We start from the raw sequence: 13,040 nt of genomic DNA on the forward strand, positions 1-13,040 counted from the left end.
CGTCGACAAGGTTGCGGAGCGCAAGAGAAACCCGGTGATACGATTATGGCCACATAATCAACACAACACAATCTATTTGATCGATTCATGAATTAATTTCCAGGTTGTTTTCTGGGGTGGCAAAGTTTACGGTGGCAAACTCGGTGAAAAGGGCCATACTGTGTGATAAACAGGATTATGATGGCACATGATGGAGGGCATATTTACATATGGTGTCTTTGTCTCCATTAGTATGCATGGTGTGTACAATTAGGTCTAATGATGCAGCGAGGGGACACGTGAACACTCGGGCTTGGGTAATGGGTTTGTATCTGGCAAATGGACTATTATGTGACCCATTTACTACAGTGCAACTCTAACTGTGCCTGGTGCACAGCGAGATGACATATGAAGCCATTAAGAGCTGCTGTTGATTGACACGCAGCTACAAAAGATGCTCCCTTGGAAAATAATTAGGGTCGATTGTTGAACTTGACTAAAGTCTCGGAGCCGGCGGGCGCCACTCATGATGGATGGTTTTAGGTGAATCTGTTTGACTTCGTCAAAGAAACCTGACAGGCCCTTCATGTGAAGAACCCACACCTATTCAGCACTACTTCATCAAGCCCCTTTTATGTTTCAAAGGACACAAGGAAAGTTCTGGATGAAGGCGCGGAGGCCAGGCTATTCACAGCCCAACACTCACCGACGGAGCATTTTTGATTGGTGGCAGACGAGGAGAATAGCCCTGTCTTCATTGACATTTCCGAAGCAGCGGCTGTGCTTTTCTCTGGCGGTGACCTCTGTGAATTTTATTAGCGGAGGAGACCTGGAGGGTTTGGGTTTAAAGAGCACCCGTTCATTCTGATTTTCCCCATATAATGATTTCCACAGAGTTCAGGACCTGAATGGTGGAGAAATAATGAGCCCCAGTCATTATTGCAAATTATATCCACTGCTTAGACCATCACGCAACTCATAATTAATCTAAATGCCTTCAATTTATAGTCTTTGATAAGGATTAGATGGGAGAATATTTGTGTGAACAAAGTTTTGTTAGACTGTATTCCATTAAGAGGTCTTTTTTACCGAGAAGAAAATATGTAGCTCTCAAATCCCCTGTGGAGTGTTTTTTTGCTTTGAAAATGAACCCTTTTGCTTCATTTAGTATTGCCATCACGTAATGAAAGCTCACATTCATACGGAATTTTACTGTACGTAAAATTTGTTCTTGGATAGAAAATGTTGGAAGCGATCACACTTGATTGGATGAAGTTGTAATCAAAGTCAAGTCTCCTTTCCCATATGGACTGGTCAGAAGAACCAGATGGAGATCTTTTGGATCGCGTCCAGGCTTCTGTCTGCCATTTAACCTCTGATACTATGTCTCGTCCAATTGCACATGGACATTTTTAGATTGGCTGGCTGGAAATTTCTTGATTTAAAATGGAAAACACTCAACTCGCACCAAACCAGTAATAATTGAAGAAGCCTTTCAGATAGGAGGCAAAACATATTCCAGTTGCTTTCAACAATCCAGTTGACCTATATAGATTAATATGACCTAGTTGGGCCTACTTGGACAAAGCTTTTATAGTTTAGCCTTTATACACATCACAGAAACTTGGAGATGCAGCAGTTACAGTCATATTCAGTTGTAAACTTCTGCTTGTTTGCTTGATTGTGAGAATTTCTGTTTGCATTTCATTCAGCTTTTAGCCATTTAGGCAATTTATTGCAGAACCTTTTCAATGTTTTTGGATGGAATCTTGTAGCCTTATGCACCCCACACATTTGAGCACTTACGCTCACTATGATTCCTCACAGCCCAACATTTGCACCACAAGTCAACATCCTCCTGCTCTCTTGATCGTCTCGAATCCTCGGCGGGTCTCAAGGACACCACTCTTAGCCTTCCGTCTTCTGGCAAGGATCCATTTCAGGTCCCATTTCATTTTAATACCTCTGCCTGGTGTCTTTTTTTTTTTTTTTTAGAGACACGTGTTGTTCCATTGATATGCTGATGACACACAGGTTCTGCTGGTACCTGCTGACCCAAGAAGCCCTCACGTCTCTGCGGTAAACTGCCTCAGGGCTGTGAACCGTTGGATGCCTCATACATTTTTCCCACCAATTCAAAACAAAACTCCCAGGCTTTGGCCCCTCACATCCTCTGATTCACATCCCAATTTGTCTTCAGCAGTTACGGACCGTCCATCAGTCAAAGATGCTTCAAATTCAGTCACAATACGAGATTCAAAGGGAAAACAGCCCAGTTCTGTTGTATCTCTCTCACAACAGGACAACATCTAGAGGATAAACGCATGTTTATCCAGTTATTGCTGTTACACCAAGTGAAGCCACAAACAGGTGCCAAAATACAGACCCAGACAAACCTGACCATAAAAAGGTTTAATTTTCAAAAAAAGGTAAAGAAGCAATAGGTGGGCAACGTGCAGGCGAGCACGGCTGATCTGAGCAGCAACAAATGGGAGCTGCAAAAACAGGAAAATGAGACGGAGGTGAGGCACATTTTAAATTTAAAAAAAAAACCTCACAAGAACGGCAGACTATCAAACACTCCACCTCAAAAGATTCTCAAGAAAGGGGAGCCAGGCGTTACCACGGAGGATCTACAACAATCAGGCAACGACATGTGAAAGGAGCCGCTCTTTATAGCTGCAGATCCAATTGACCCAAATGAGCTACAGGTGAGTGAGGTGGTGCCTCAGCGCTGCCTGCCAGGGAACAAAGGACAGGAAGAAACAAACAGACAAATTCTGAGCTTCTGTAGTGATGAAACGAAAATAACTTTTCATGAAACATCTAGTATTAAAAGTCAAATTGCTTAAAATAAAGCTGGGCGTCTCAGTTCCACTCACTTTGTGATTGGCTTATTAGGGTAGTGCCGATTAGCCCACTAGAACATCCATTTAGCATTAGATTTTATTTATTTTACCACATTCTTCCCAGGATTTAACTTTAATTATCTATTTTTATTATAAGCAAAAATTGGTGCACAGTTAATGTGAAACTGCAGCCTCTTTGTTAATAAAGTCTTCATTGTCTTAATACAACAAACCGTAGGTACTTCAGTTTCAATTCGGTGCCCTTCAGGTCTGAACAGCTTGAAAAGCACACAAAGCATCTTTCAGCAGGAACATTTCATTTTCAACTAATTCATTTTTTATGTTTTCCATGTTCAGCCGTCATAATGGGAAGTGAGGATGGCCTACATTGGAATAATAATAAATCTGTTTTCTTGAATACCTTAGACAATAGCTAAGCCCTGGCCTTTACAGAGTTGCTGAGATAGGCCTTGGCTGCCCTAAGGGGTCTCTATTTTTAATTGGTCTTGAACACGTCTTTGTTAAGGCAAAAGAGGTAGAGAAGGAGGAAGAGGGAAAGAAAACACCCATGTGCATCACGAGCGCATTAGCACAGCACTAACCCAGTGTCATCATAATTTGCTCTCAGTCTCACTGGCTAATTAGCTTGTCAGGGTGCAGTAGGTCGAGCAGAGTATGTGGTCATTAGACTCTAAAAACATAGAAAATACAATGCAATCGATGTTTCTCTGTCGTCGCTGTCACCGTTGTTAGTGACAGAAGCTGAACGAAGCCAACAATAACTTTGACGGCTCTGCAACCATTATGTGGCCAAAGAGCAAATACTCTAATATTAATGTTTCTATGAAGTAATTGCAGTTTAATACTTTGGGCCACTGCATTAAAGTTGATGAAACTAGATGTGACTCCTTACAAAGGTTACCTGTTTCGTTACTAATATTACACGATCGCGGTATGAAAATATGCACCGAAGCCAATTTTTCATCTCTACTTACCAACAGAGAACATTGCGGTACACAATTTCCCTTGGAGACACATCACAACATGGCTGTTTGGAATGAAATGTAAACTGCTCAGCTGGACATTAATGGAGATGACACAAACTCCAAGTCAACAGTTCATCAGATTATTGGTTTTACATCACAAGGAGGGTTGTTGTGGCCACCTGGACAGATGGCTGAATATTATTAAAGCGCCCTCAAATCCCTTCTTGAGGGACACCTGATACCTTGACAAACAAGCATGACTTTTCTCCTGTCCTATTCTGTCCACAAGACTCACTTCACAGATAAATTCCCTTGTAATGAGAACAGAAGAGACACACAGAGTGAAAGACTGGAAAGGTCTGGACATGGTGCGCAGGAACATGCACAAATGATAAGAGATGGTCAGACCCAGAAAGCGGACGCCTCATAAATTAAGTCAAAGTCATGGGAAAACAGCAGTATCTCAAATTTATGGTCCCCTTTTTGTGGCCAGGAAGAGAAAGTTAGTGTTTGTTACAGGTCTCACTGTATTGTGTGAAAGTGACCTCCGTTTTGACTTGATGGATCACCTCTATTAATAGTTTCCTAAAGAGTTTATGGTCTCAGTCACTGGTTTCAAATCTTCCTCAATGCAGCTTGATGTTCCTCTTGGAACTGATGCTCTCACTTAAAATTAAGAGGACATTTCTGTCATGTTCTTGAAAAGCTAGCCCATCATTTAGTGTCACCGTTTAGCTACAGCTTTATGATAGACTATTTAAAGCGTGGCTCCAAAACACATCTGTGGCTAATACTTTATACACAAGATATCAAAGTTAATGAGAACTTCAAAGGGCTGTTACTGAAGAATCAAATCAATGTGATGAAGGAGTAAACCACAAAGTTAGCAAGGGCTGTACATTTTGTAGGGCCATCACAACAGCCCCCACTCCTAGTCAACGGGTTTAAATATAAGAAAAGAGAACCAATAATAACTATACAGTGCTTTGCCCATGCAGCAGAAGCCTTGTTGAAGCTTGAAGCACTACGACGATGCTTGGAGTGCTTCAAGTACCATCTCAACCTTAGGGGACGTGCTAATCGGAGGCTTCGAGCTCTGTTACAATGCCTGGCTAAATGTTCACATTTGGCTTTTGTCCTTTGAGTTACTATTCATTAACAGTTAATTGAGGTCATTTGAATTCAATTGTGATTAATCATTATTAACCAGCCGCACAATTAATCTGATTAAAATTGTTTCAAGTACTGAAACAATTGTGAATGCATGCTGAATTGGTTACAACATTTAATCTGCCATTATAGACCATAATGGATAAATTATGAATTTTCGTAACCCCAAATCCGCCAGTGGTTACGCTACCAAACAACCACAGCGAAAATGACAGCTCGGACATTTTTCTCCTTTAAATTTTGGCATTTGAGAGAAGCCTGTAAATGATTGTAAATCTGAAAATGGAATAAACTCCGGATGATCGGGACATGTACTCGTCTCAACAAAATACAGTTCTGGTCTCCTGTGATGAGCTCTGCGGTGCTCTTCATCTTACAACGTCCCCCTTGAGAAATCAGTTGTTAGCCATGCACACGTATCTGTGCTTGTTCCCACCAACAGGACGTCATATGTGTGTGGTCACGGTGTAGCTTGTGTAGTTTAGACTTCCTTTGCCTTCCATATAAAGAAAACAGCCCTTCATGTGAGCCAAACCATGTCAACAACATAAAAGACAACATCTTGTTAAACCCAGCAAACAAACCCAGTGACTCAGTGTCATCACTCAGCGCTCCTCCTCCTCCTCTTCTGCTCCGTCTTCTCCTGCTTCATTGTCTAAACATGACAGGAGCCCCCCGCTCGTTATCTAAAGCTGGAGACAGATGGAATTGGTGAGCGTTGCAAGTGCAGCACGAGACAAGTGGGCAAGCTTGAGTCATTGGTGCAACAAATAGTGTTGCGCGAGCGGCTGCTAACCTGCGCGCTGTTGGACCCACACTGTTGATTCAGTTGACGTCCCTCACTCTCGCTTTTAAACTGCGTCTCTGAGTGTGTCACCAGATGTTAGATTTAATGATAAAGATCCTGTCCCCTGTGGTTGAGCTCTCAGATGTAAAGAGAGCAAAGCTAACAGGTTGTTTGTCTCCCCTCTGAACAAAACATAACGCTCACTGATGCACCGGATGAAAGTCGATGGATGTGAAACGTCCTTCTGGCCGTGCCTCAAAGGCTGTTTAACCCCGTGCCATCGTTTTTACTGAGCTAAACTAAATAAGATAACGACAAATAAAAAGTATTCGGCGTCTCCTTGAAAGTTTGCCAAAATGATATTTCTCACTTGTGTTTTATTGGCAAGAGGCAGGAGAATTAGATTAACCTTTAATATTGAACCCCAGTGATAAAACCTAAATGGGGCATGCTTGGCAAACAGATTTTACCTTATTGATTTCTCATTTCTTTCCCTTCTGTCTGCCACTGCAGGAAGGTACTCCTTCCTTGAACTACTGGCCTTCGTGGGGTTATTGTCAAAGTAATTCGATAAACGAGAATGATTTCAGATGATCTCTCAATGCGAAGATAAACGCGTTTTTTAAATGTGTGCGAGCTACGTTAGTGTGTGCAGAGTGTGTGGGCGCGCGTCCATCAAGGCGTCAACTGCACCTGCATCTTTGTTGAAGGGTTCCCATTTCGAATCGCCAACTACAGGTTTTAATCTTTTGGTGCCAAAACCACACTGCCCGTTCAAATTCAGTGCTGGCGTCGTTCTCTGTTATAGATTATGTATGATTGTTGCATAGCAGCGTGTTGGCATGTTAGCATTTCTCACAAAGTAGTTTGACGGATGCGGTGAATTTGATAGAGTCATTTATTGCGGTGTCGCGTTCACTTGTTCAGGGCACTTTGTCAGTGGCCCTCTGCTGTTGCGCCTAGCAACTGTATACGACTGTTGAGTGATCATTTGTTCCTGTTGCAGATTCAGCCTTCGCGATGGTGAACACATCAGGACGCTTTGCAGGACAGAAGGCTCTTCTGCTAACGCCACAGCTGAGGGAGAACGACACCCACTGCGTCACCTTCCACTATTACATAGGAGGCCGCGACAGCAGCCACCCGGGTCACCTCAACGTTTACATCAAGGAGAACAACAGTCCCATGGGGATGCCTGTTTGGAACGTATCCGGACCAGCGACTCGCTCTTGGGTCCAGATCGAACTGGCCGTCAGCACGTACTGGCCCAATTTCTACCAGGTGATCCTCCTATTCACATGACTCATAATAAAATGGGGTTACTCATTGTCCGCAGCCTTTACAGACCATTATTTGGATGGAGCAAGGCATGTTTATTAGTTGTTTTTTTTAAAAATCCCAACAATCACACAATAGCCCATTCGAAAGGCCCAGAACTGTCAATTCCCGGGCCTACTTTGGTATCCATGGTAATTTTTTTTCATGCTTCTATCATCTCTCCACTTCTCTTTTCCTGGTCTAAAAACTAATTTTCACTTACCAATGCACATGACTGCTGGCTGGGGCAAGGTGATTTCACACATGCCTGGCTGTTAGTCTTTCGCTGGGCCTGTTCCACGAGTCCACCAAATGTTAATTGATGCAGAGAGACCCCGTAACCTCCCAGTGGGAGACCGATCCCTCGTGAATTATTTCATTATGGGCTGGCAGTTGTGATCTACGTCTGAGCAGAGGGGGTCCTCTTGCCTGCTCGACACAGCGACCATGATAACTTAGTTAACAAGGGACACCGCTGAGCTAGTGACTGCTGAATGCAAGCTCGGCGCCTTAATGAGAGGCGCATTGACAAAAGGAAGAGATAAGGGATGGACGGCAACAGCAGAGATGGACAAATCTGCTACAGCTTCTCACTGTGCACCACTGCCTGGGCGGTGGCCCTGATGTGTCACGATAAATCACAGGACCGTCTCGTCAGACGCGTGCAGTTGGACTCGAGGGGCTTAATGAGACCGCTCGCTAGCACTCAAAGCACGTACAAAGATCCGTTTAAATGGTTTAATATGTTTTGTTTTCCCGACGTCAGCAGCAGATGTGGACGCACAGATCCAACGGTTTCATGCTCTTTTGGGGTGGACAATACTTTGTTTTCTTTTATACTATCGCTACATCTTTAATAAGACCAACAAGATCCATACTTGAGCAATTCACAGCACCATTATTGCGATGTATTTTAGGAAAGTTAAGCATATGGTGTTTTAGCCCCAGATGACAAATTATGCCTTCCAACATGTTCAGGAAAATACCAGGCATCTGTTGCCTTTCAGTGCCCAGTGGAAGACCTGTGTCCATTTGTAAACTTACCAACAAGGCTAAAGGCTATAATGCTAATGTCTTTAGCAACCTGTAGTCAGGAAGGAGACCAGTGCTTAAAATTGTCACTAATTAACAACATGGCAGTAATTATAGGTATCTTTAATTGCATGCTAACCTACGGAATTGTCAAAGGGAAGCCTGATAGTTGGAAATTATTTTTTAATTACTGGTAAGGCTTTTAGTCATCGCATGCCTCTTCAAACCTTTGATAATTACTCTACTGTCAGATGAGCCTTAAAAACACATTTAATTGAGATTGTTGTGCATTTCCCAAGCCGCTGAACACTGAGACAAGAGCTATTATTTCCCCTAAACGCAACACATGATCCGATGTCCAACTGAACGCGGTACACGAGACGAGCGCCCATTATTTACGCTGATATGGAACGGCGCTCCAATAAGAGAGGAAAAACCCAAATGTTCTCATCTGTCTTGATTCGGATGCACTGGAACCTATGGCAGAGCTAATCAATCCTGCTGTAATGTACTACTTATGCAAGTCTCTCAGGAATAGCCCGCGTGGTGAAGTAGACACCGAGTGCTGGGTCCGCCGCACGACTCTCTGACAAATGAGAATGGTGAACTTTTTTTTGTGGCATCAACAGCTTTCATCCCACGTGAATATTTTTGCTCCGAGGGTCAGGACCAATTATGCACTGCACCATCATTGATGTTGGAATCAATTATATCACAGCTATTAGGCAGGCTGACTGATGTCTGTTGCACAAACAAAGGATTTCAATTAGGGAGTGAGGGGCTAGTTCATTTGTCTGGTGGCAATATGTGGAGTGGTTGGCCTTTTAATTTCCTTTAAATTAGCTTGTAATGAGGCCTTAATTGGCACCAAAGACGTTCACTTTCATATTTCACGAGATGGGGGAAAAAAAGGCATTTATAATTGGACACTGTTATCTGAAGGCATCCTGCCTCCCAGATGACAATGGTAGTGATCTCCGCCTTTGCATTCCCGGGCTAAAAAAAGAATCTCACAGAAGGGTGTGCGCTCAGCATCTATATGATAGCTGGATTTATTTGGTGCAACACTGCAGCCAGAACATATGCATTAGCATCAACCCCTTGCTAGAGGCTATATTTGGGGGGTAACGGAATGCAAAGATGTGATCTTATGTGCGTGCCGTGGACAGGGTTTCTAAACCACACCCTGGTTTTCGGAAGGGCCCGGCATTCCAGGACCCGTTTTTATCTCACTGGAGACCCACTCTGACATTCTGCCGGGACCCACCCTCTCTTAGGAATCGCCACCATTTGTTCATTTGCAGAAGCGGCGCCCTGAAATAGAGTTGTGTCACTTTTTCACAGCCCATCAGTAAATGATTTCTGAGCTTCTGTTGTCAGAGATGGCAACAAACGTGTCAGCTGAACACTGGACAAAAACCAGCAGCTAAATGCAGCAGCCCCATCGGTGATTCAGTTATAGTTTTACGGATGTATGAGTCTCGAGATATTTCCTTTAATCCTTGAAGAAAAATAACGATTGTTAAGCCCGGTAACATCACTTGGATTTGTGAATCTTCCTCCCTCTTCACAGAGAGATTACACTGTCATAATTATCCCTCAAAGTCTTTTTTAATTGGTTCATAAAACAAATCTCCTTGATATTTTCAGTGGATTTTATCTCCTCCCATAATGCTAATGGTTTGGAAATTACTGTCAGAAATTATTATGCTGCTGCCTCATTTCTTCTTATTTGATTGCTTTAGAGTCAACAGCGTTACAGGTGTTTCCTAGCAACAGATATACACATTTTACGAGCAGACACATTTTCATTATTGATTTTTTTGCGCAATTATGTCATTATTTACTGTGCAAACAAAATGTATTCTAACCAACATTGCTGGGCAAGCGACTGTTGGCGATAAGTATTGTTGAAATGTTTGCTGAGCTCGTCACGCCGTGCGCTAATCATCTCAAGGCAAAGATTTAATTTAATGCTTGCATGTCATAACATGCTTCAATTGTGACATATTGTGTAAATAACATCAGTGGCCTGCAGCTGTGTGACCATCTGCAGCCTGACTAAGAGGAGATTGCATTATGGAGGAGCCGGACTTCTCTCTGCAGCCTCACTCAAGTGCCATTTGAAGATGTGGCCATTTGTCATTGGTGTTATGAGTCTCCTCTCTCCTCCTCAGATTGTGTTTGAAGCCGTAACCTCGGGGCAGCGTGGCTTGCTGGCCATCAAAGACATCGTGGTCAAGGGCCACCAGTGCAGTAAGTTTTTTTTTTTTTTCCTGTCACCATAAAAGAATACCATCAAAGAGCCATTGTCCTTTCCGTGACACCTCCCAAACACCTGTATTGTTGTTATGTTCAAGGCCTCCTCGTCAAACAGGAGGTCTTCAAAATGTGCGCTACATTGATAACAGTAAAACTCCCTCCTCCTTGATCCCTTAGAATTTACGATTATTAGGTCTCCGTGCTCCACATGCCTTGGGGATTTAATTTCGGAGTGGCTGTGGGAAATAAATGCAATGGAATTTGAACTATGTTATAGAAAATAATAAAACAAATAGGGCCTCTGCTCTACATTTACTCTCTGAAGGATTTTCACTGAAGCACTTCCTCCCTTAGATCTTCATATTCCCGTTATATTCTTGCTGAATACAAAAGACACATCGCAAAGCTAATGAGCACATAATCACTTGCATTTCTCGGGTGTTGCCCCTTCAACTTGTGGAAAGGCTGCTGCTGAGGGAGGACAAGGATTTCTCAAGATTTCGCTGTCATTACCATCCACATCAGTGTCAATAATCATGTATTCTCTTTCAGAAAAGGTGAAATACACTTACGCCCCTCAAAAGCACCTGTTTCCCTCAGCGCATTAATAACTAAAGTACCCAGCTTGGACTGTTGGTGTTAATGACACTCTATGGTTTGCATATAGATAACTAAATTCAATGAGAACTTTTGATGTGATCAATATTTCAATGGGTGGAAGCAAGAGTGGATTGATGACTGGGCAATCTGGGTCTTTTTTTTTTCTTTTTTTTGAGTCGCGTCAAAGTAGAGAAGTCGGTCCACATTCTATATATACAAGCACGTGGTATTCCGAACACAAAGGAGTAATTACCCCACCGCGGTGGTCTATGTCACCCGCCGTCATTACAGAAGATACAGTTGATGGGAAAAGTTGACATTGACAGCTTGCAATTATAAAGGAGGTGCGCTTCAACGTCCTGGATACTGAATATATAGAAGTGAAAGTCTATAATAAATCTGTTAGAATTAGCTTTTGAATCCTGAAATTAGCTTTTGAATCCTGAGAGATCGTTTCGAGTCCAGATCTCCTCCGATCTGCCCTATTTTTGGAGGCAGAATGGCGTTTTGTTCTGCATAAGTTAGAGTCTGAGGAGTATCCAAGGCTGGGAACATGTTGATGTTTTTGAAGCAATGCCATTAAAGGACAAAGAGAGGGACACATCGAGCGGTTTCTCTTTATTCGTTCAGAATTATTGATCTTTTTGAGCCTGTCTAACATCTTTGTGTTGATCTGAAGGTCTTTGCATTTTGTTAACAGTGAACACGCCTCACTTTTTGACGATTAAAGGAGTTGAGGTCAACGCTGGCCAGACGGCTTCCTTTCACTGCACCGTCAATGGACGCAAGAAGGACAATTTCCGCCTCTGGCTTCAGGTCAGACTGATTTCTTTCTAGCTGTTTCTATATCAGTAGTTTTGTTTCAATTACAGTTTGTCTGCATTTCCATTAAAGGGTCTTCTGGGCACCAGCTTCATAATTCTCACTAAACCTGGTCTCCAGAATATAATATTGATGTTACACATTGGCAATCTTATTTTGTACTTATGCTAATAAAATAGGGCTACGAATAACCGGTCATGTGACCGTGCACGTCAAGTCCTGTCTTGCATAAATGAGGAAAAATAAGTGTTTCCACTTTTGTGACATATTTCTGCATCAAAACATCTGAAATTCTTCCTCATGAGAGCAAAAAACCATTTAGTGTTATTTCAGAGGTATTTAAAAATTGTTTTTGCACATTTCTAAAGGTGATTGAATCTATAGTGTGACACTCCATGAACACCACCACACCCATTCAGCAAAAATAAAGAAATAAATCCATCATTACCGTGCCATTACCATGTTAACTGGGAAAATTGTGCACCATGTCCAGCCCTGCTGAGCTGCACAACAGTCTTGGTTTGACCTTGTTCTGAGCAGAGGAGGCAGCACATCTGGCAGTTGGCTCTGCTGCCGTCACACACATGATCAGTAGGGGCATGACGCAGAGTAAAGGTCCCGTGCCAGGTACTCCATCATTTTAACAAACACGTCCTCATTAGCACAGGAGCTGGAAAGCAAACATTAAGTGAAGTCCCCCGATGACAGTAATGAAGAAATATTTCTAATGAACAAATGTCCCCCATCTGCCTGCTGTGAGGGGTGACAGCTGGGGAGAGTCCGCTCTGCATGTGAGTGCGCATGTGTGATAAATGTGTCCCTACCTTCACCCATCAATGGGATCAATAGGACACAAACAAACAAGAGCAGACAAGTACACGCTCAGCCAGACTTGAGCCCCCAAGGTCAGACCACTTTCCTTATTAAACATTTGTATTCAACGTTTGAGACGCACTCGTGTGTTTGTCTGAAACAGGGCATCGGTGGACGGGAGGCCCCGATGAGATCCACTAAACCTTGGAACAACCGCCGTTTCATTGGCACTTTCGACGTGAAGAACACAACAAAGGGCGATTCGGGCCGCTACCGCTGCATCATCCACTCTGAAAAAGGCGTTGGAGTGTCCAATTATGGGGAATTAACCATTAAACGTAAGCATGGAGGCCTTGGGCATCCAAAAACTAAAATAAAACACAGCATGTTTACTAATCCACATGACCTTCTGCGCACACAGCA

At 42.9% G+C, this 13,040-nt stretch overlaps 1 protein-coding gene across 8 annotated transcripts in view; it reads left to right on the forward strand.

Annotated features, from left to right (window-relative positions):
• The window catches only part of LOC130538732 (receptor-type tyrosine-protein phosphatase mu-like), a 117,933-nt gene that overhangs the window by 33,981 nt on the left and 70,912 nt on the right, over window positions 1-13,040 (forward strand). For all 8 annotated transcript variants that reach the window (XM_057056591.1, XM_057056592.1, XM_057056594.1 and 5 more), the window contains exons 3-6: window positions 6,778-7,052; window positions 10,298-10,376; window positions 11,683-11,798; window positions 12,781-12,955. In XM_057056591.1, coding sequence (XP_056912571.1) covers window positions 6,778-7,052; window positions 10,298-10,376; window positions 11,683-11,798; window positions 12,781-12,955 — 645 coding nt within the window. The remainder of the gene's footprint in view (window positions 1-6,777; window positions 7,053-10,297; window positions 10,377-11,682; window positions 11,799-12,780; window positions 12,956-13,040) is intronic.

The sequence above is a fragment of the Takifugu flavidus genome, chromosome 15, assembly GCF_003711565.1.
Source record: "Takifugu flavidus isolate HTHZ2018 chromosome 15, ASM371156v2, whole genome shotgun sequence".
In the NCBI taxonomy this organism is placed as follows: Eukaryota; Metazoa; Chordata; class Actinopteri; order Tetraodontiformes; family Tetraodontidae; genus Takifugu; species Takifugu flavidus.